Below are 25,252 nucleotides of genomic sequence, written 5' to 3'. Positions count from 1 at the left end.
ATACGATAAGGAGAGGTAGAGATTGGTACGGTGCCAGGATATAACTCAATAGAAAAAATAACTTCCCTTTTTGGCGGTAATCCTGGCAGCTCGGCTAGAAAAACATCTTCATAATCACTCACTACCGGAGTAGGGACAACGTGTGAAAAAGAACTTGGTTTCCCACATATGGAAGTAAGAAAACCCACAAAATTACAGCTTTTCCCTTTTAATGTGAACAACTTAGAGGGGAAATAGGTGACATGTAATGCATATCTCCTTGAAAGCAAAGAACACTCCCATCATCCACTTGAAATGTCACACTCTTGCGATAACAATCTACAATGGCTTGACGAGAAGACAACCAATCTATTCCAAGGATAATATCAAACTCCAACATGTCAAGTAAAACCAAATCAATTTCCATGGAACAACTCGTTATCGAAAGGATAAAAGATTTACAAGCTTTAGTGATCATGGTAGACTCTCCCATAGGAAAAACTATAAGAAGAGAACAGTCTAAAGGAATAGATTCTAGCCCCAATGATGCAGCAAATGATGTAGAGATAAAAGAATAAGATGATCCCGTATCAAAAAGAATGCGAGCCCATGTATGAAAAACCATAATCATACCTTCAACCACAGCATTGCCGACTTGTCCTTTAGTTTTAGCAGGCGTGATGTAAAACACACGGCCTTGAGGCCTTGGGCTCTGGTTGAACTCCTTCCTCTTGTAGGGCGGGTGGGGTTGATTTGTGGTTGCACAGATCTAGGACTGTGTTGTCCCGTACTTTGTTGTTGCCTTTGAGTCATGAGATTGATTAGAAGTTCGGAACTGATTTTGATCACCTCTTAAAGTTGATTGCAAGGGTAGACAATTACGTTTGAAATGTCCCCGCTTACCACAATGGAAGCATTCATTAGTACCTCGGTTGTAGTTGTTTTGTGTGCCATTTCCACTTACAATTGGTTCACTCCTACTCCAATTATTAGAAGGTCGACGATGCTGAGTTTGTTGGCCCCGATACTTCCCTTGCCTCTTCTAATTTTCATTATCTTCATATTCCACCCATAGTGCGCTATCTACAATCTTGGTATACTCCCGTAAACCCAGGGCCACTACGTTCTCTCGTATGGAATGCCTCAATCCCTTCTCAAACTTGCGAGCTTTCATCTCCTCAATTGCTATCAAACATTGTCCGAAACGACTCAATTCTGAGAATTTGATTTCGTATTGCGAAACTGTCATATCTCGCTGGGAGAGGTTGATGAACTCTTGTAGCTTGGACTCACGAACAACCTGCCGAAAGTATTGGGCATAAAAATGCTCCTCGAAAACTTGCCATGTCATAGTTCACACGTCGTGCCTTGCTTTGATAGTGTCCCACCAATGATCAGCCTCATTAAAAAGTAACGAAGATGCCATGCACACCTTGAATTCTTCTGGCATACCAACCGTTTCAAATAACTTCTTGACTTTTTTTATTCATCTTTCAGCATCACACACGTCATGGCTAGTGTTCCCATGAAAATTTGGAGGATCCAGCTTTCGAAACTTTGAGAGGAATTCCATCTTTCTTTCTGCAACAGTTGGCTCCCTAGGTTGTTTGGGAACTGTAATTATTTGAGTTAGCCGTTCCATAATAGCTGGGAGTCCTCGGAGTGCTAGCAACACCCCGTCAAGTCCTTCTTCATTCATGAGCGAAGAGCTAGAGGCCCTAGTGACTGGCTCAAGTCCTTCTTCATTCATGAGCGAAGAGCTAGAGGCCCTAGTGACTGGTTTGGCGTCCTTAGCTATCAAACACAACTTAAGTAACTAACTAGTTAAACAAAATGGTGTACACATATTTATAGAACAGACGTATGTGCAAGCATCAAAATATTCAATTAATCAAGTTGCAATTTTGTTTAGCAAACAAGCACATATATGGCAAAGTAAGGTTCATGTGTCATCTAACAAATTCAAATGCAATTTAATTTACATTTTACAGCATGTTGTCACAAAATGTCAATTACCCCTTAGGAACTACAGCCTAAGCTCTGATACCAAAAATTGTCACACCCCAAAACCATAGGGCATGATAATAAGGTTAAAACAAAAAAAAAAAATGGAACAGCAGTTCTCAACTTAAGAAAATTCTGCGCAGCGATTACTTAAAAATTCGTAGAAAATTCAATTATTATCAAAATGAAGCAAACTAAAATTATTTAGAAACTAGACTCAGATTACAATGTGACGGAGCCACTCCCGGATGCTAGAAAAACACCAAGGAAAATAGTTTTTGGAAGGAAGAAGGCTCTCACAGCTTGTGCTGAATTGGAACCAAGTGCAAAACTTTGGCCTGCTTAGTCTTTTAGAAAGCCAATAAAAATTTTGGGGCCTTAACCTTTAGAAACTAGACACTTGAAATAATAAAACTGGAAATTTTCATAATTTATTGATGTCGGGAAGGCTATCAAATTCTTTTCTCAAATTCAGTTTCCAAACCGTGACCAGAAACCAAACAGCAGATGATATAAGATTTTAAAAAAAAATATCAACTGATCAAAAAATTATAAAAATTTTGTGAGAGACTTTATACACAAAGGGGAAACATATGGTAAAATTTTACAGCATTTGAAGCACTACAACCTCTGATTAAAATTCATTTCCAGGCAAGAACTAGAGAAATTTTAAAACAGATTTTTTTGTTTCTTCTTTAAATAATTAAAAAAAAACCCCTCTAATAGAAATTCAGAGTTTATCCCATGAACAACTTATATAATACATAGGTGTAACAAAGTTCTAAAGATGCTAAGAATATATACGTTGCATAAAGTCATCCATAGAAAGATAATTTCAGTCCAAATTTGTACACCCAAAATAAAGAGTCACAGCTCTGATGCCCAGTCACTAAGTACATATGCTACCATTAGCAGGCTATACACAAAACATCTAGATACAGTACCCAGTCCTAAAGAACACATAGTAGAGAGCACGTTGTCATCGTCACTCTAGCACAGCAACCACGACCTTAACATGGTTTCATAAGGCATCAAACATAAACAATATAGTACTTAAGGCTAATATTTTACACAAAAACACCAAGCACAAGATGCTCCACAAAAGGATCCCATCTATGGGAACTACAACTCGGGTCTAGCATCGCCATCTTGAGCACCAAGACCTGAAAAATAAAAAGGGTTAGACAATACCCAGTAGGAAAGCCTTTCACAAATGCCTCCATGAGGTTTTAGGTACATGATCTGATTTACACGAGAATAGTTGGCCAAGTTTCTACCAAGACCAATTATAACATGATGGAATTAAAAAAGTAGCTAAAAGAAAATCCTAGTTCCAAAACCATTTAAGAGTTAAAGTGAGTTAGTAAAGAGCTAATCTTCATTTGCGCCTTTTGTCAAACAACTTTACTTCAATTAGAGTGATCCCAACTATCTCTCCCCCTTCGACTAGTAGGGATTCAACTCTGAATACCCATCTAGGGTCTACCGCTTCGGGTTTATGGTCTTCCACCAATGGGTAGCTCATACCTAATTGCTCACCCTTTTCGCCGGAACATCATCCTCCTAGTCCCAAAGTTAAGTAATAGAATAATTCAACCTAAACAATTGAAGACAACTTAATTACAACATTCCAGAATCTAAGCAGAATTATTTTGGCGTAGAATTGATAATATACATCAGTCTATTAACATGCTAAGTTCTGATTGGAAAACATTTACTTGTGTAGAGTTCTAAAATAAAATCATAAGCAATACTTGTGTGTAACCAAAACTCGGATCATGACCAAGCATATGTATAATATCTTAGCTAAAATCAAGCATCCGACTACAAGAAAATCATGTACTTGCAGCAAGAAAAACTATAATTTCATGGAACATTAAATTGAGAAACAGAACTTTAAAGAAATAACTCTCAAGGCTGCAAGAGTTAAAGAATCCCTACCCAATTGAAGGTAATAACTGGAGGTGGTGAGATTAGATGGTGTGAGGGTAAAATGCCTACATTTTTAGCCTCCCTTCTTCTTCTTCTTCACTTTTTGTTCTTGTTTCTCTCTGTCAGACAACCCACGGCTTGGAGTTTTCTTTTTGGTTTGGCATGCAACAACTATGAGGGAACTAGTTACAAGTGTAGTGCTAAATAATTAAACGTGTCTCCAAGTTTTTGCATATGAATGACACCTAGTTCTGGATCCCCTATATGCTGCCACATGCAAACCCACTAAACCACCTTTTATTAATATCCCAATACTCCCTCATTTCCAAAAGTAATCACTCAATGGCCCTACCCATTTTATTTATTTCTTTATTATTATTATTTTTTTGTTAACAACTAAATTCATCCCATGAGTAAAATAGAAAAATTAAATGAAACTTATGACTATAAATTAAATACCAGATCAAAAATATATATACTAAACAATTAAGGAATTATAAATTGCAAACGAACTGTGTAAAATAGGTAGAAATCAAGTTAATGACTTCTGATGCATTTAAATAAATTCCAAGCAATTAGGGATGTACTAATGTTGAAAATGCAACTCATAAAATAGGTAGAAAGAAATTAAATTAAAAATCATGTAATTCTGGTCCTAAACATAGGGAAGACTTAATTAAAATTTAAGGTTGTCACACTATGAATCTAGTGATGGTCAAGGCATGGTGCTTAAATAGATTACTCTTGTGGTTTATTTGATGATTCATATTTATTTCTTGATGGATTGTGTCACCTTCTTAGTTTAATCAGTTTAATTTTCATGTCATTAGCTTAGTTGTAGTGTAATTACCTTATTTTCTTAAATAGGTGGACAATCCATGCTTGTTGTTTGATGTTCCGTACTCATGAATACAAGTAGTATATTTCTCTAGATTGATGAATTTGCATTAATTGTGGACTTAAAGGAAGGAATAATGGCTTAATTTGATATGTTGTGCTATTCACTAGTTTGGCTAAACTATATATGCTTACTTGGCTATCCATTCTTGATAATGTAATTAATGACACACACTTTCCTTTGCAATATATAATCCCCCTAATCTATCAAACATTGAATGTCTAGGAAGGTGATGCTTAGTGGTGAACTCTAAGTCCCAAGACCCCTCTCTCCTATATCTTTTCCCCAATTTTTTGATTGTTATTCACTTGCATTATTTTAATTGTATCTTAGTTTAATTAACCAATCAAACCATCTTTTGATCATTTGACTTACTAATCCGACATTGATTTCCAAGCAAAAATACACTTCCTTTCCCTTGGGACGATCCCTACTTACTCTAGCTACATTTATAGTTAGTAGTGGTAGTGGCATTCTCTAAATTTAAACTTGGCCACACTACACACTTCACCTCTTTTTGCATACTTGACTCCACGACACACCAAAATGCAGAATTGTCTTGGTGAACTATGATCTGCAGTGCCGGAGTCGGGGTTGGTACGGTAGCTGCGCCTGAAGTAATTGCCATTTAAACTAACAACGAGAATAAAATTCGAAATACGATATTCGGAATACGGAATACGAAGAAGAAAAAGAAAAAAAATTCTTATCCTGACTCTGATACCATGTTAAAATTTGATGCGGAAATAATAAATGCAAATATGAAAAGGAAAAAGAAAAAGATGGGGAACACAGGCATATACATGGTTCAGGGCCTACATCTATGGACAAAGAGCTACTAAGTGCTACATTTTATTATTTAGGTCTGTATATCGCTTGAGTACAAAGAGCATATATAAAGGCATGGTAAAGATACGAATATATGGAAGATATACAATAATCAAAGGAGGCACCAAGATTGGTGGAGGATTTTGCTCCACCATTATATAAAAATATTTATAATTGAAAGAAAATTAACTGGATCACCATAATTGGTGGAGGATTTTGCTCCACAATTATATAAAAATACTTATATATTTCAACATACTGCATGATTTAGATTAATCACAATATGACATATAAGTAAAAATATGAATAGAATTAAAGCATTTACTTGCAATCCAAGTCTGGAATTTATCAAAAATATATAGTTTCACACTATATGTAAGGGGCGTGGTGATTATTTTCAGCCTGTGCCCAAGCCTATTGTCAAGTCTAATTAGACCAAAAAATATATATATATGATTATAAAACCAATTTTTATTTTTTTATAACATCTTATCGTGAAATACTGAATTATTATTAAATTTGGAAGCCCCATCTAAATTGACCCCAAAGAAAGTGACCACGGTTGGTAATCCTAAACAAAGTACTAGAAACTAAAGAGGGATAAAAGGAAGGGCAGGTGGCAAGTGCCTTTCGTCACGGCTCTCTTGTCTCATTGCAAATAAATAATAATACAAGCAAACCGTCTAAAACTGCACCAAAAAGGCATTAAACGACTAGGTTAGCTGAAAACCTAACCGACCCAACTCATGTCTTGTATAAATAAACAATTCAGGACCACAACGCTTTCATGTGTGCACGGATCAGATGTTCTTTCCTTTGCTTCTCTCACTACTAGAGTCTACTACGTCATATTATGTATCCTAGAATTTTAGCGATTTGCTAGCTCAATTTAATAGTTTATAAAAAAAATTGATCAAAATTAACTAACAATGAACAATTTGTAATAAAATTTTAAATTATAAGAATTTTTAGACTCTCATATACTCAAATAATTTTTTTTTCCTTTAACAAAAATCTCAAAAAATCATTTTGTTCTTATGGGAACTCGAATTCTTACCGTCCATTATTTGTGAGTAAGCTATTCAAAAAGTTTAGGTCCACGTCTAGATTCGGCTAAAATTTCGGTCTTCCCTATCATTTTATGTAGCAACGCTACTCGTTATACATAGGCGCAAGTGTGATTCCCATGCTGTCTCCTGAAGTGAGTGTTAAGTAATCTATATTTGATCATGTTTTACTTCAATTAATAGACACCAAGATTGTGTTTGGCAATTATTCCACCATTTATAAGTATCTTCACCCTCAAAATAAGGTATGCACATACTGCAGACTAAATAATGTAACATACAAATGTAACTCAATTCAACATATCATCTATATTATAATTTGAAATTAAAGTATTTTAAAAACACTTTAACATGTTAATTTAAAGAATTTAAACTAAAATTAAAATCACTTGGATTAACTTTAGACAACAAACAAAACACTTATTGTTTCCAAAAATAATGAAAAGAGCCACATCTTTTCTTTTCTTTTCTTTCTTTGTTTTTTTTTTTTTTTTTTTGGGTTCAAATATTAAAGCAACATACACTTAGGTATAAATTATTTAACATATCTTTTAAAAAAAATTTAACAAAATTTAATATTAATTGTTATAGTCACCACCTTTGCCATAAAAAAAAAGGTATTCACGTACTGCTGAAAAACTAATAATCGCACCTAAATCTAACTTAATTCAACATGCTTTATATATTTTTGGGATAATTTCACTGACACCCCCAGTAGTTTGGCCAAATATCAGTCTAAAATATCTTTCGAAAATAACTATCACTTAGGTCCATTTTCGCTTTTCCGTTACAGCCTCCGTTAAAAACATGGGAAAAGACATGTTTGTCCCTAATTTTTTAATCACATTTATTCCAAAGTATCAGATAACCTAATTACTATTATACCCCTATTTAAATTATACAATTAAAATGACTCTTTTCTGGGGAGTCATATATATATATATACACACACACACACACACACACACACACACACACACACACACACACGCATACACACACACTCAACCGAAAATTGAAGACCACGTTGGTGGAGGTGGCGGTATGGTGATGGTGGTGTGTCGCCAGCGGAGGTGCTAACTCGGACCTTTGCCACCACCGAGTCTAACTCGGACGATGATGGCGACGACGAATTTCAGATGATGGGCGGCGCAAGGCAGGTGATGGGTGATGGCCGTCGAGGTTGTAATCCGACATCCCGACGGTGATGGGCGACGACGAATTTCAGAATTTCCCCTTCTCTTTCTAAAAAACCTTCAATTTCAGAATTTCCCCTTTCTCTCTGTAAAAAAACCTCCAATTTCAGAAAGGCTTTGGTGACTCGCCGGTCCAACATCAACCTTTTCGTCCCCGGCGACGCCTTCAATGTCTTCGTCCGCGCCAAGACTGCCCTCGATCTCGCCTGCCCTGCCGTCGTCTCTTGTGCCGACATCATCGCCGTCGTTGCCCGGGAGCTCGTCACCATGATGGCTTACCTGCCCCGCCGTCGTTTCCTTCACCTGATGCGCCACCGTCTCCTGCGCCAAGATCCTCGCCGGTGTTGTGGTGGTGTTGTGCTTGTGTGTGTGTGTGTGTATATATATATATATGAGGAAAATTGGAATCCTCGCCGGTGTTGGTGGTGGTCGCCGGTGTTGGTGGTGGTGTCAAGGAAAATTGGAATCCTCGCCGGTGTTGGTCGTGGTTGCCGGTGTTGGTGGTGGTGTTGTGCTTGTGTGTAATATATATATATATATGTGTGTGTGTGTGGGGGGGGGGGGGGGGGAGGGGTAAAAATGTCATTTAAATACTTAAAAAAATAATTTAATTAGTCAAATTAAAGTCAAATGAGGGTAAACATGTCATTAAGTGGGTCAAACCAAAATCAAAGGGTAAGAATGTCTTTTTACATGTAAAAAGTGATTTGACACACTTGTCAACTAACTTTTGGGGTGTGAGTAAAAAATGAAGCAAATATTTGTGATGTGAGTGATAGTTATTTTCAAAAAATATTTTAGACTGATATTTCACCAAACTACTAGAAATGTTAATAAAATTATCCATATATTTTTTAAGTTAAATGATTACGAGGTATTTGGCTATAAAAAATATTTACCTTTTTAAATAGTAATGTTATCCTCTTACACCATGCTTTAGGCTCCTATTTATAAATGGTGATGCGACGTTACTTGTAATGGACAGCATGAACTGCAGGATAATCGCATCAGAGGATTTGCGCCCCGTTAAACACATCCCTAAACCCACCCAAAACAGCTTTTAAAAGGATACCCAAACCAAACCGATCTCGCTGTCTTTCAATCATTCGCTTCATTTCAATTCTCTTCCAAATCGAAATCCAAATCCGGTCAGAGAGAGTTTAACAATGTCTCCGAAGCTATCAGAGAATGGAATCGAAGGAGATGACGAGAGAGAGGAAGAGGAAGATTCTTCAGAAGACGAAGAAGAAGAGGAGGAGGAAGAAGAGGAAGAGGAGGATGAGCCGAGGCTCAAGTACCAGAGAATGGGGGGCAGTGTGCCTTCTCTTCTATCCAGCGATGCAGCTTCGTGTATCACCGTTGCGGAGCGAATGATCGCTCTGGGTACTCACGATGGCACTGTCCATATTCTCGATTTCCTCGGCAATCAGGTTTATTATTATTATTATTATATATTAATTTTGAATTTTATTTTGTACTCATCAATTGAATTGAATTGCCTTTTATTGAGAATTTCAATTTATATATTTTTAATTTTGGAAACTGTGATAAGTTATTGTTATTGTTATTGTTATTATTGTTGTTGTTGTTGTTGTTATTGTTATTGTTATTGTTATTATTGTTATTATTATTTTATGGTGAATATTTGGATCCTTACATTTACTAGTTATTAGCATTGCAAATTGGACAATTTAGTTTCATAGCTGGTGTTATGGATGTCTTTAAGAGTTTCTCTTCAGTCATCACTTTGTTGTGCTTAAGCTGATTCAAGTCTCTAAATTGTTTATAGTTTATTCTGGTAGGAATTGGAAGTCTTTGGTAAAATAAGCCGGTTGTTTCACCACTCATTTGACCCTTGGACTTATTTATGACTTACTCCTGACATTGCTATTAGGTGGCCTTTTCTTCTGTGGAGAAGTTTGCCAAGGCAATAACCTGGTCTCCTCAAGGAGGCTGCTGAATCATCTATTCTATTGAGTTTAGGTTTTTTTATTAGACTGCCACTTGATTTCTGACCTGTGTTTACCATTCCGGAAACATCTTTAATGTGTATTTGGCTTGTGTTTTATTTTTAATATATATATCTATATATATATAAACACCCAACAAAAGTTCAATTTTGTGCTCGAAATGTGCGAAAATTTATACATAATCAAAAAGTAAAAAAATTAAAGAATTAGAAGCCAAAACCCCCTAGAACTTATGCAATTAAAACTATTAATTGATTTATCCAAATAAAGACTCTAGCACGTCAATTAGGAACAGAGCCTAATAGAATTCAAACCGATATTCGTTTTAGCTCATTTGTTAAGTCTTTTAGGCTTAGTGGTCCAAAGCGAATTCAATTTACTAAAACATCAATGCCGATGGTTGTCTATTTAGGAATCTTGGATCTATTCTTATTTTTAACTCTTGGACGCTTTTCCTATTGGGCCGCGCCATTTTGGGACAAGCAGGGGTGCAAATTTTCTACTAGCATGTAGACGATTTTGTGGATTGATGGATTTACCTAGTAAAGAACCTTTCCTCTCTATGGCTGATTAGTAACTAATCTTTCTTGCGTTTGTTCACTCTTTCATATACTTGAGGATTTGTTTTTTGATAAGTTTATTTTTATTTTTATTAACTCTCAGGAATTTCACTTGGAAAAATTGTATTTTAGTGTTTAAAGTTGTACATATCAGTACTTTTAGCAATTTTCCACTCCAAACTTGTTTGCTGGCGTTTATCACTGTCACGGGCACTTAGCTTCCCCATCAGCGTTATCTTTATCTTTAAGAAGTCCTTGAAGGGCTTTATAGTCTTGTAGAGCATTTGAACGCTAGTTGTATGAACCATAAGTCGAAGACGTGGACTCGGCATTGACGCAAACGTGGTGTAGTGGACACAGGGCCATACTGGGCGTAACATAACAGAATCGATTATCTCTATCATGAAATTTTATTGACTTTGCACACCATCAGATGTGCAAACCATTAGAACAATATTTGAGACTTCATCTGACAGAGGGGTTCTTGTCTTATCATCAGAATGTTGTGGGGGCCACACCTTTTTTAGATTTTTTCATAATAGTGAGTTGGAGCTGGTGGATGCATTCTTAGGGGCACTATATAGCCCTTATATGCATGAGAATAGGATGGACTTTCTGAAGTGGAATCTTTTTAATGGTCTATTTAGAGTGAGATTTTATAGGGTTTTATGTGAATGAGAGAGGTCAAGTTCTCCTCGAAGGTATTTTGAAGGCTAAAGTGCCTTCTCAAGTCCCTCCCTCCCTCCCCCCTCTCTCTCTCATGTGCCTTGGGAGGCTATGTTGATGATGGATAATTTGGAAATTAAGGTAAGATGATAAGAATTGGTGTTGCATGCACAAGAAGAATGAAGAGCCATTAATTGCCTTAAACATTCTTCCCGCTAGTGTGAGTTGTAGCACAACTTTCTTTCTTTCTTTGTAATACAGTGGATTACACAATAGTCCATGGAGGATCTTCTTTGTTGTTGTTGTTTTATGAAAAGACTTGGTCAGGATTGGCAGATTGGCCATTTTATCATATGTGGAGTGTGCAGTGTGAGTGAAATAGGCATACGTTTGAGGATATGGAGATTCTTGTTTATATGACTAATTTGGACACTTTTTCTTTTAGTTTTCTCAGTGTTTTTACAATGTTTATTATTTGTAGTTCTTAGGACACTCATCCTACACGGAAGGATTCTAGTGTAGCAGCTTCTCCCCTTGTAGTTTGTGTGTAAGCAGGGCACACTGCCTCTAGTGCTTTTTTATTAGTAGTATATTCTTTTATATGAAATGTTATTTAGGACATCCATAGACTTCTGTAGTCATAATCGCTGGTATTTGCAATTTGCATCAAACTACATTTCAAGTTTTCATATTATTAAAACTATGTCTTGGTTGTTCTTAGAACTTTATCCTCATATAGTGTGTTGTCCCCAAGGTTTCAAACCAAGTGAAACTTGGTGATTTTGACGATAATAAATTATTAATGTCAGAATTTAATTGTCCACTTGAGTGTGATGTAATTCAGGAAATTATTTGAGCTCAAGTACCCAGTAGCATACAAATTGGATCAAGCACATGGTGAAGGAACTCTATATTGAAGATGATGTTCAAGACCATGGGGCTGTGTGGTTGGTGAGAGCTAGAATCGATGTAAAGTGATGGTATGTTGCATGATGATTCAGGCTTAAGACTTGGGACTTAAAAGTGGGCTTGAAGACAAAACTTGATTTTAATGGCCAAGCTTTTCTTGACTGTACGTGGATGTCTGACTACAATATGTAAGTTAATCACTCAAGAAGTGAATGGTGTTGAATCTCTAGGCCCCGTAAGAGAAAAAGAGCTCAGCCCATGCTTTCAAGTTGAATTTTAAAATGAAATGGCAAGGAAGTTATTTAGGGGTCACTTGATTTCATTTTTGAGTCCCAGAATGCTTTAATTCAAAAACATGCAAACAGTGAAAAAGGAACATTACTTCTTTTTTCACTTGAGATCCCTCTTCTTTGGCTTCGGCTTTTGTGTAGTTCTTGGAATGCGTTCGCCTTTTGAACGCTTTCTAATACATTTTTACTTATCATAAAAGAGGAACATTACTTGTTTGTACAAGTCTTCCTTAATCCTTGTGACGTGGCCGCGCTAATGGATAAGATCAAAAGTACATAGGACAGGCCATGCCATGGGACATCTATGGAAACCACAAGGGACGTCTTCCCCTTAACGAGTTGGCTTACAGCTAGGAACTCAGTTTCTCAAGTTAGACCAGCCAGACTGTTGCTAATGCAGAATAGACGCTTGTGTTGGAACCTAAGTCACACAATCCTTTCAAAGGGGTGCCGCTTTCATGCTCTACACACGAATTGGCGCTCTTGGATCAAATTCTTCCATAATTCATGAATTCAATTTGTCAATTCACGAATTCAACTTTGAATCCTTGAATTCAAAACGATTTCTCATTCATTGAATTATGGACAACTACATGTGATATTTATTATTGAAGGCAATTACCAAAATGTACCTAATACTAAATAAAAACATTTAGAAATATGCAGAACTAAGAATAAACCTATAATACGAAAGAAGAATAACAAATCCTTGTCATATTGTTGTTTGCTTTATATTGATCACTTTTGTTATGTTATTAAGTCTACAAATATTAAATGCGTGTGTACAGTGTATAGACATATATACATTCATAAACAAATTATACCCATAATTTTTTTTAGTTAAGACGTTTATTTATATTTCTTTAAAGTATTCATTTCATGCACGAAAATTTAATCAATATTTCTTTAAGAATTTAGAATAAATATATAGATTTTTGAGGTTGCATTTCTTTACAAATAAAAAATATGCTATAATTTTTGTATTTTAATTATTAATAATGTTTGTATTTTTTAACATAGAAGAAATATGGTTAGCCTTAAATAGTTAAGAACTTAAAGAATTCAGAGGCTGAAAGTTCAAAGAACTAGGACTGAAATTTGGAGGTTTGATAGTAGAAATGTAGGAAATTAAGGAGAATAGAATAAGAGCTGCCTATTGGCATCACACCATTAGGGTTAGAGAAACAAATTATGGTTCAAAAAAGAGAAAGGATTTGAAAAAAAGAAAAATCCTATTGGCATCACACCAACAGAAAACAATAACCTATCGGAATCACTTAAATAGGGCCTAGGTATCACACTTAGAGAAGGCCTCACACCCTCATAATTTGTGAATCACTCACAAAGAAATCTCAAGGATATTTTTTTATTCATTCATTCACTGATTCACCAAGATTACATTCTACCCCTTTTATAGCATATTATGACCTTTCGATTACCTCATTACCCCTAATTGAGGCAATCAATACTTGACTCTAACATAATAAAAGTAATCACCCCATAAGTGAGGTAATCAATTTTTGACTCTAGGATTACCCCATAATTGAGGCAATCAATTGACCCTTGGATTACCCCATAATTACGGTAATCAATACTTACCTAATAGCATAATTAAAGTAACTAAAAGTTGACCAAGCTCCCAATTATTCAAAACTTCCATGTTGACCCGTATTATCTAACCTATGCCAGCTTGAATCTTAGAATCCTCCTTTTTGTGCCTTTTATACACCTTTAAAGATTTCTGCCATTGTTCTCCATCACTTATAGCTCAAACAGATTTTCTAGTGGTTATGAAATTACATTTATATTATTTCACACAAATATTGAAAACATGTTACACATATAATAGCATAAAAGGTTAAAAGCGCTCTTGAGGCACTCCCGCTCTGACCAAATTTTAGATTTTGTCGCTTTCGTGCTCCCGCACCCGCTCCCGCTCCCGCTCCCGCTCCCGCTCCTGCACCCGCTCCCGCTCCCGCTCCCGCTCCCGCTCCCGCTCCCGCTCCCGCTCCATTTACACCTGTTTCCAAACAGTCTTGAAGCTCTCTAACATCTAGAATCTGGACTGAGATTATATACAAGGTTAGCTCTCCATTTTGAACGTCATTGAAAAAGCTTTTTGGGCATTCTTGTGAAATCTTTTCATAAAAGCTAGAGACAGATTTGAGGGAAAACCTTCGAAAAGAAATCACAGGACTTTGAATCTTCATTGAAAATCTGAAAAAGTCTTTAGATATCATACATTAGAAGTTGAGCTTAAATCACTTGCTTCATCCATTACTCTAGAGAACAAGAGTGCTTGATTGTTTATCTTTCTTTTGAGAGAAAACTTGTAGTGAGGTTTTCATTGTATTATCAGTTGAAAAATGGGACATCATTATATGAGCTGAATATTGTAATATCTTGAGAAAGATTGGATTGACGGTCAATGTGGCCTTCTGGAAGTCTCAGAGGGTGCTGCTCACTCAGCAAGGCTGCTCGTGGAGCAATTGTAAAGGTTCTCTATTAGCTTGGGAAAAGATATTATAACGTTTTCTTCTCTGCCTGGTAAAGAGAAGTGAGATCATGACTTGGAAATCCTCAGGAGGTGCTCCTGGAGGCAAGGATGTAGGTAGGCAGGTGCCAAACCCTGTAAATCTTGGTGTCTTGAGTTTGCAATTTCTCTATCACTTAACTCTTATTTGTTTAGCATTGCATACTTTGTTTCTGTGCTTGTTTCGTTTCAAAACTGGTAGTGCAGTATACACCCAACTGACTCCGTTTCACCTTCATACTCTATTTTATGCACAAGAGTTTGAGCACCCAAATGCATACTCAGTGGACACACAAATATTCCATTGACAGACTCTGTTTTGTGCTACGAGTATTTGCCCTAAATCTCTACAAGTTGCTAAGCATGTTTAATGACTCAATTCACTCCTCTTCTTAAGTCATTGTCGGGGCAACCTAGTGGTTTTGTGCAGGTCTAGAATAGAGGAGGTTTGTGGTTTTGTTAATTACTGACATCTGCATAGAACTTCATGAGACCCCTTAAGAACATGAAGCCTGAGAATATTCAAAGTAATTCCTACAACCAAAAAAATCAACAAAAAAGAAAAAAGAAGCATTGGACTAAATGAATCTGTCATGTAAAAATTAAGGATAGTTGCTTTGTTTTCATTGGGATAAAATAAGTTTTTTTTTTTTTTCGGAATTTATAAAATAAGTTCTTTGGACACAAAAGTATAAATTTATGATTTTATTATTATTATTATTATTATTTTTGATAAGTAATAATAACATAAAAAGGCGTTCAAAAGGGGAACGCGTCCCTTTTACAAAAATGGAACCGGGACTAAGGCTCCAAAGAATCCAAAAAAATAATTAAATTATCAGAAGAAAAGCAAGAACTCCTCTTCACATAATTGAATAGAGAACAAAGAATGTGATGTTTCACCATTGCCGTAGACGACTCTTTATCTTCAAACATCTACTATTTCTCTCCTTCCAAATATACCACCAGACATAATGTGGGATAACTCTCCAGAAATCGCGTACATCCCTTCTCACGCGACAACCTCTCCATACATGAATCAATTCCTTAGTAGATCGTGGCATTACCCAACACAAGCCAAACAACCCAACAATAAGATTCCAACAGTCATTCGCCAAAGGGCAATGCATAAAGAGGTGGTCAACAGACTCCCCATCTTTCTTGCATAGACAACACCGATTAACAATACAATTGCCCCTTTTCCTTAAGTTATCAATTGTCAAAATCTTTCCCCAAACAGCGATCCAAACAAAGAAAGCCACCCTAGTTGGAGCCATGTATCGCCAAATAGTTTTCCACAGGAAAACATAATTATCAAAATGAGACAGACATAAGAACAGGGATCTTACTTCGAAACGACCGTGGGAAGAAGGATCCCAAATCAAATCATAATTTCCTCTGCCAACACCCTCCTGTCGATACAGAAGATCCAAAAAAACACATACCTCATCTATCTCCCAATCCTGAAAAGAGCGCCGAAAGTGTACATCCCACGTAATCCCACTGCTTTTAAGACGATAACAATCAGCTACAAAGGCTTGTTTATCAACTGCAATACTAAATAATCTAGGAAATGAACGAGATAGTGGTTGATCACCACACCAAAGATCTTCCCAAAACCGAATGCGACGTCCATCACGAACTTTGAATCTGATATGAGCAGAAAAGGCGTCCTAACCCTTCCGAATAGGACTTCCACATCCCTACTCCTCCCACAAGAGTAACCAGACGTGTAGACCAGCCTCCATCTTCTTCCCCAAACCGATAGAAAACTAACCTATGCCAAGGACGGTGTCTTTCCCTTTCATATCTCCATAACCATTTACCTAGGAGGGCTTGATTGAAAGGAACTATTCGTTTTATGCCAAGTCCACCCAATTTCACAGGCTTGCAAACTTATTCCCATCTGACAAGGTGATACTTGAACTCATCTCCCCTTCCTCCCCATAGAAAATCCCTTTGAATTTTTTCTAACCTATCCGCAAAGGAACAAGGAATTTGGAACATAGAAAGAAAATAAGTGGGAAGACTCGATAACGTACCCTTAATAAGAGTAACTTTACCCCCCTTGGACAAATATTGCTTTTTCCATCCTGCTAATCTCTTCGCATACCTGTTAATCACTGAATCCCAACTCCCCACTATCCTTGAAGAGACCCCTAAGGGCAACCCCAAATAAGGAATAGGAAAAGAACCCACCCTGCATCCAAGAACTGCAGCTAAGGAGGAGAAATCCTGAACATTCCCTACTGGGACAAGCACACCCTTAGCCACATTGACCTTTAGCCTGGAGACCGCCTGAAAACAAGTTAGGATGCATCTCAAATAATGAAGTTGAGACACATCAGCATCACAGAAAACCAGGGTATCGTCTGCAAAAAGTAAATGAGAAATCTCCATCTGATGGGCTAAGTCTCTACCCACTCTGAAACCCTTAATAAATCCAAGGTCTTCTGCCTTGCGCATAAGTCTGCTTAATCCCTCCATAACAACAAGAAAGAGGAAAGATGACAAAGGATCGCCTTGTCTTATGCCCCGAGTGCAACCAAAGAAACCAGCAGGAGAGCCATTCACAAGAATAGAAAACTTGACAGATGAAAGACAAGTCTCGATCCACTTCCTCCATTTGCTTCCAAACCCCATTCTTTGTAACAAACAGAGTAGAAAATTCCAATTCACATGATTGTATGCTTTCTCAATATCAAGTTTGCATAAAACTCCAGGAATACCGCTTCGCAATCTGGAATCCACACATTCGCCAGCAATAAGAACTGAATCAAGAATTTGTCGTCCTCCAACAAAGGCGTTATCGGAATCCGAAATAATCCTATCCATTACTTCCCTCATCCTTAGAGCAAGCACCTTAGCAATAAGCTTGTAAATACAACCCACCAAACTAATTGGACGGAAATCCTTAATGTCAGAAGCGCCTCCCTTCTTGGGGATAAGGGCAATAAATGAAGCATTAAGCGACTTCTCAAAGACGCCAAAAGAATGAAATTCCTGAAAAGTATCCATTACCTCATGTTTTACTATCGCCCAGCTTTCCAACAAAAAACGCATAGTACAACCATCAGGCCCCGGAGCTTTGTCCCCATTACAACTTGATTTTATTATTATTATTATTTTTTCCCTTTTATTTTTGTTAAGTTACAGATTAAAACAATTGATTTTGAGGTATTCTCTCAATACGTGTGAGCCCTAAATAATAAAAATGCTTGCTCAAAAAATGTTTCTGTACTATTTTTATCATTCCTTGTCACATCAATATCATCTACATAAACTGCTAGGATGATGATACCACTTTTGCAATGTCTTACAAAAACAGAGTGATATGATGTAGTTCTTTTCAATCCATATTTACTCACCACATCACTAAATTTGTCAAACCAATGAAATCATGCCCTTGGAGACTGGTTTAATCCATAGATAGCTTCTTTAATCGACACACCAGATGTGACTCCCCCTGAGGCAATAAACCCAGGTGGTTGCTCCATATAAACTTCTTCTTGAAGATCTCCATGTAAAAATGCATTTTTAATATCCAGCTGATAGAAAGGCCAATTTTGAATAGCTGCCATTGATAAAGAACACAGATAGAAGTAAGGCGAGCCATGGGAAAAAGTTTCGAAATAATCAGCCCCAAATGTCTGAGTATATCCTTTAGCTACCAAGTGAGCCTTTAGCCTTTCAATTGTACCATGAGGATGGTATTTGATAGCACATACCCATCGACAACCAACTTGCTTTTCGGGAGGTAGAGAAGTAAAGTCCAATGTATCATTTTGCTGAAGAGCTGCCATTTCCTCATTCATAGCATGTTTCCAACCAGGAGAGGACAATGCCTGAAGATATGAGTGAGGAATCGAAACAGAAGACAAAGCACTAACGAATGACTGAAAACACGGAGATAAATTAGCAAAGGAAAAGACATGTTCAACGGGATGAGAAGTGCAAGAATGAGTACCTTTGTGTAACACAATAGGAAGATCATCATGGGAAGGAACCTCAACTGAAGCAGACGATTGGTGTGTGGGGACAAGTGTAGCTTCCCTTGGTCGGCGATTATATACTTGGAGTGGTTTGTTTATGTTAGGCCCATGCGATGTGCTGGAAGAGCTATGAACATCAGAAATAATAGGCAAGGGAAGTAAAGTCTCAGTATTTAGAGACTGACCAAGTGAAGAACAGAAAGGAGTGGCCTCAAAGAAGGTCACATCCATACACACAAAGTAAACAATGAGAGCTAGGATCCCAGCACTTGTATCCTTTTTGAGTTCGAGAGTAACCAACAAATGCACATTTGATTGCACGAGGAGACATTTTATCAATTCCAGGAGTTAATACATGAGCAAAGCACACTAAACCAAAAACCTGAGGAGGCAACACAAATAAATAACGAGTTGGATAAAGAATTGAATAAGGAGACTTCCCTTTTAGAACTGAAGAAGGCATACGATTTATTAAATAGCAAGCAGTTACAACAGCATCCCCCCAAAATTCTTATGGAACATGCATATGAAGCATTAAAGTACGAGCTTTTTCAACCAAATGTTTATTTATTTTTTTGTTTTGCAAGATGTTTGATGGAGAATACCATGGGTGTCACAAAAATCTGAAATAGCACGTTTAATATATTCCATAGCATTATGCCATTATCAGATTGCAAAGTACGAATAACATAGCCAAACTGAACCTCAATTTCTTTATAAAATGATTGCAAAATAGACAGAAGTTCAGAACGATCTTTCATTAAAAGTAACCAAGTCATCCTTGAATAGTCATCAACTAAAGTAACAAAATATGAAAAACCAAGTACACTTTTATGACGAGCAGGATCCCAAATATCAGTATGCACTAACTCAAAAGGAGAAGACCAACGATTATTGACTCTAGAAGGAAATGTGTTGTAGTACATGAATGGGCAGACACGAACAGTGCATGAACAGTAATCGGGAACAGTGTTATCTATTTTCTGTTTTAGGAAAGTTTTCATAGTTTTAATTTCCTAATACTTTAGTTTCCGTTTTAGGAAAGTTTTCCATTGTTTTAGTTTCCTAATAGTTTGGGGTTTGTTTTAGGAAAGTTTCCATTGATTGAATTTCCCATATAGTTTAGGATTTGCTTAGGCCTATAAATACATGCTATTGTAATAGTTTATGAATCAATTATCTCTTTTATTAATATCAGAAAACTGAGAGCTTTTCTCAAATTCTTCTCGTGGATTCAAGTGTTTAAAGAATACGTTGCTATTCTTAATTATTTTGCTTGCTTTCGTTGATCCGTTGCGTCAATTTGGTATTAGAGCCATTTTCCATGGACAGTGATGTGGGAGAAAGTGCGGTGACTATGGGAGAATGTCAACAATTGCGTCAGGAACTCAAACAGGAGATTCAGACAGCAGTTGATTGTCTAATTGAAGCCATGAATCGTATGCAGGTTTGTAATAGGCATGATCAGGACCACCCTAATGATGTGAATCAGCCATGACAGAAGGCTGGAAATCAACGTGGTCGTCTTCAACCTGCTAATAATCAGCGCCAGTTTCAACAGGATGTTTGGTTTAATTCGAGCAGTGATCAGATTGAAGGTACTGTTCTAACACATGGAGATCACAAGGTTAAAGCAAATCATCGAGATTTCCGAATGAAAATTGACCTTCTGTCGTTTAATGGTCAACTTGATATTGAAGATGTCTTGGACTGGCTTGAAGAAGTTGAAGACTTTTTCGAGTATTTTCAGATACCCGAGAACAAGCAAGTTCCGCTTGTAGCCTTTAAATTTAAAGGATGGGCTTTAGCTTGGAGGAAACAAACACAAACTAACCATGGGAGGCAAGGAAAACGTCATGTACAATCATGGTCAAAGATGAAAAGGTTGTTCATTGCTAGATTTTTACCACCAAGTTATCACCAGATGATGTATCACCAATATCAAAGTTGCAGGAATGAGAGACAGCTTGTCAATGAGAATATGAAAAGAATAGTGGCAATTTTGAAGAAACAGCCAATGATTCTCAAACAATTGATTGTAAGCAAAATTACGTTGCTTCGCCTCTTGTAGTTGAAAAGGATGATGAAGCTTCCCATGTTCTTGAAGTGGATTTAAATTCTAATAATATAATTTTAGAGACCCACTTTGAGGACATAAATAATGGCTTGAGAGAAGTAGACTTGGAGAATTACGGTGAAAAGGTTGATGACACTATTAAGCAGTCCAGTGAGGGGCTTGGGGATACTTACTGTCCAATAAATAATATGTACCCAAATTTCAAGGGTAGTGAATCTGAACAGGTTGAAAGCGGCAGTGGCTGTTTGATGGGGTTTGGAGATTTAATTGAAGTAGGAAAGTTTGAGCCGGATGTCCAGGAGCAATCAGACCCTACATTGAGAGTCCATGTTTTTTTCTAATATCAATCCTGATTTTGGTCAGTATGATTCCTTGATAAAAAGTCCAAATAGCACCAAAAAAAAAAAAAAAAAATCTATTCACTGACAGCTACAATGGAATCAAGATCAAAGGCAGTGAATTTCCTTTTGTTGAAGTCAACAACGTCCCGTATTTGAAGAATATAGATGAAGATGAAGATGGATCGAAAGAGCATGCAGACTTGACAAAGCATGACATCTCAAATGAATACCTCATAAAGCAGGAGTACAGTATTGTGCTTCAAGAGATATTGCATACAGGAATGGAGAATTTACACAAATCTGTATGCACTCTTTTAAAGCTGGTATGTGGATTCTCTAATCATCCTACATATGGTACCTTCCACAATACTCTTGTGTTTTCGGTCGAGAATTTCCGAGTTTATAATTATGTGGTTGCTCAAGTTTGCATAGAGGGAGAAGCAGGTATTGCTCAATTTGAAGTTGGTTTTAGTTCTGTGAATCATGGGATACCAAAAGATTCTTGTGTTGACTATTCAGCTAAAAGGAAAAGGTTGGTTATTTCTAGAAACCTTATATTGGGCTTGATATTATACTATTATGGTATCATAAATGGAAGGAAAGGAATCAGTTGTCCAAGGGCAGCCTAATTTTTTCATGAAAATACAACCTCTGAAGATGAAACTGGAGGCTGTTGCAAAATTCATCTTTCTAATTTGCATTGCCAGCATGATGAAGCAATATTATGATGTTTTTTGGAGATGTGAGCAGCAAAAGTCTCTATTATTGACCGTGGAAGATGCATGCTGTGAAGAACAAACAGGGGATGTTATTGACAACATGCTTTTGCAAGTCCTCGTGCAGGATGATGTAATTATTAGCCAAACTGTTTTTGCTAGGTGGAACCAGTCGATGCAGGCTCACAGTGGAGGGAAAAGGGTTGTGGGTTATACTGGGATTCACAGTATATTCCAAAGTAATTTTAAAATTAGTCGCCTATTTTTCTCTCAAGAAGAAAAAAATGTGAGAATCTTTAAGTCACGAGATGTGGTACAATTTGGGTCTACCTAGAAGATGCTAGAATTTGTAAATCGCTCAAGTCGTCAATGGTATCGAATTTTGTTCATACTCATATATGATCCGAAACTCGAGGACAAGTTTTTTTAAAAGAAGGGGAGCCTGATGTAGTACATGAACAGTACTCGGGAACAGTGTTATCTATTTTCTGTTTTAGGAAAGTTTTCATAGTCTTAATTTCCTAATAGTTTAGTTTTTGTTTTAGGAAAGTTTTCCATTGTTTTAGTTTCCTAATAGTTTGGTGTTTGTTTTAGGAAAGTTTCCATTGTTCTAATTTCATATATAGTTTAGGATTCGCTTATGCCTATAAATACATGCTATTGTAATAGTTTAGGAATCAATTATCTCCTTTATTAATATCAGAAAACTGAGAGTTCTTCTCAAATTCTTCTTGTGGATTCGAGTGTTTAAAGAATACGTTGCTATTCTTAATTATTTTGCTTGCTTTCATTGATCCGCTGCGTCAAAATGAAACCCTATGATGCTTTCCTAATTGACAAGCCTCACATTCTAAACTAGACACTGACTCAAAAAAAGGTAAAGCAGAGTTCAAATACTTCAATGAAGGATGACCAAGTCCATAATGCTACTGCTCGGGAGATACCCTTGAGTGAAGAGCCACACCATGAGTAGGAAATCCACAATCCAAGTAGTAGAGACCATTTTGTTCATGGCCGCCATCAATCGTCTTCTTCGTTTTGAGGCCCTGAAAGACACAATAGGAAGGATAAAATGTTACGGAATAGTTAAGTGCTAGTCTAGTCATTTTGCTTATTGATAACAAATTGAAAGGAGATTAATTGAAAGGAAATTTGAAGAAGTAGGTTTAATAGTACCCTGACCAACAATTAGATGAGTACTACCATCAGCCACAGTAACAAAGGATGAAGAATTAGACTTGTGTAAGGTAGTAAACAATGAATCCTTACCAATGCCCTTGAGTCAAGAACCCATGGGGATGATGTAGACTGTAAATTGGAAAAACATGCTATATTACCTTAATGAGAAAATGTTGCAACATCATCCATAGGTTAGGTTGATTTTGTGACTTAGATACAATGTTTGGAGAGTGCCACGTGATGCGCTTTACCTTTCCTTGCCGCCGTTGAGGTTTCTCCTTCTCCTTCTCATAGGAGTTTCCCCTTCTCATAGGCGATATCTCTGCTTGTCGGAGTGGTGTGTTGGGGGATTGTCTTGATCCGTTTTCCCCTTTTCCTTCCTTTTCTTCACTTCTTCTCTCTGTTATGTTGTATAGTCCTGTTGTTTCTGGTCTCTCAATCGTGTCTAGTGTGTGTTGGGGATTTGGATCCTTTTTCCCGTCATGTCTTTTCTTAGTGGCTATTCCCAATTCCGCTTAACTTTTGGTAAATTTCTTATCTTTTGGCGGATTTGGTGGTGTACTATTCCCTTGTGTCTTCTGTCACCTTTTGCCCTGTTGGATCTCTTTGTCCGTAATTCCTTCTGGATTCTTCGATTTGGTGGTTTGTTGGTTTCGTGGGTTGAGTGGAGAGCTGTGCATAAGCTTTTGTTAGTTCTTCCGGAGTTCGATCGCTTTTGGGTGTTTTTATGATCTGGTATGATCCCAGTTTTTAGTGTTTTCATCGGGTGCCGGATTTGGTTGGGAGATCCTCTTCGGCGAGTGCCATACCAGTGGATTTTACGCTGGGCATATGGGTTTCAGGTTTTTCTTTTGGGATGGCTTTGGTGTTACGTTCAGCAGTTGTCGCTACCTTTTCTGTTCGTTTTGTATTTGCTCCAAACGCTCGCCGGTTTCTATGGCTGGTCGTTAATGCCTTTGGGGCTATCGGTGAGTCGGCTTGTCGAGTCACTGTTCCTTTCGTCGGTTGGGATGGGTATGACGTCATGGGTGACGTGTTGGACACTTCTTTGGGAAGCTTTATTCTGGCTATTTGTGGGCCATAGACACGTGAGTGATGCAGGTCTCTGTTTGGCGGTGCAGTTCACTTCGCTTTTCGGTATGATTTTCCATACAGGGCTCTGTGCTATCTTGCAGGTTTGTGCCTTATATGTCAACACCTATGCTATTCCGTATTTGGTCGAAGCTGAAGAAAATGTCTGCCATGGAAAAGTGGGGTTTATTATATTTGATGTGGATGAAGGGTGGTCAGACGGTTTCTCAAAAATCAATCTTTATGATGGTCCTGTTCCATCAGTGTGGGGAATACGTCTCTTTTCAGTATTCTTAGTCCAAAGCTTAGTTGTTATATCTTTGATGGTGGATTTATGTGTTTGATGTTCTTATCTCTGTAAGTGCCGTTTGGCTCTTCTATTTGCCAGGGTAAAAAAGGTTGATTTTGTGCCTTTTTGACTGGGGCACTCAACTCCTCACGGGAAAGCATGACAGTGTTAGTAGAAGGGGAACTTGGTTGCGAAATGGAATTACTGGAAGCTGGATGATCTTTCCCAATTACTGAATGAGGAGAAACACTTTCAGAAGAGACAATCACTAGATTTGCCCAAGCTGGTTTTCCATATAGATCCCAGCAACTATCAATATTATGATTGGTACCATTGCAATACCCACAATGATGTGCTTCTCCACTTCCATGACCATGTCTACCACGGCACTATCACGATCACTACCACCATGACCTCGTGTACCACCCATATATCCTCCATTGCCACTAAAAGTACCACGACCCCTTGTAGAATTTTGACTACCAAATGAGGTCAACAAAGCTGAATTCTCTCTTCCAGTTGAGCTAGAAGATGATGATGATTCAGCACCCCGAAGTAAACGAGCATACACATTACCCAAAGATGGAAGTCCTCCATAGCTAGCAAGAATATGATTGCGAATAGATTGAAGATTGGTATCTAAACCGGCAAGAAAAATGGATACATAAAATTCCTCACGTTGTCTTTTAAGAACCTCAAGATCAGTCGTCAATGGGTGGTACTGATTTAACTCATCTTACAGTCCTTTGAAAGCA

The 25,252-nt window shown here is 37.3% G+C and overlaps 1 protein-coding gene across 1 annotated transcript in view; it reads left to right on the top strand.

The window, feature by feature from the left end:
- The first annotated feature begins 8,875 nt into the window (after window positions 1–8,875).
- Window positions 8,876–25,252, top strand: part of LOC132306107 (vacuolar protein sorting-associated protein 41 homolog) — a 52,724-nt gene continuing 36,347 nt past the window's right edge. Inside the window, exon 1 of the mRNA XM_059803344.1 lies at window positions 8,876–9,334. Coding sequence (XP_059659327.1) covers window positions 9,071–9,334 — 264 coding nt within the window. The 5' untranslated portion in view covers window positions 8,876–9,070. The remainder of the gene's footprint in view (window positions 9,335–25,252) is intronic.

The sequence above is a fragment of the Cornus florida genome, unplaced genomic scaffold, assembly GCF_030987335.1.
Source record: "Cornus florida cultivar Cherokee Brave unplaced genomic scaffold, ASM3098733v1 CherokeeBrave_3.0.0_Hap2_Chr05, whole genome shotgun sequence".
NCBI lineage: Eukaryota > Viridiplantae > Streptophyta > Magnoliopsida > Cornales > Cornaceae > Cornus > Cornus florida.
The sequence above is the reverse complement of the archived record's forward strand: the minus strand, read 5'-3'. Positions and strand labels throughout refer to the sequence as shown.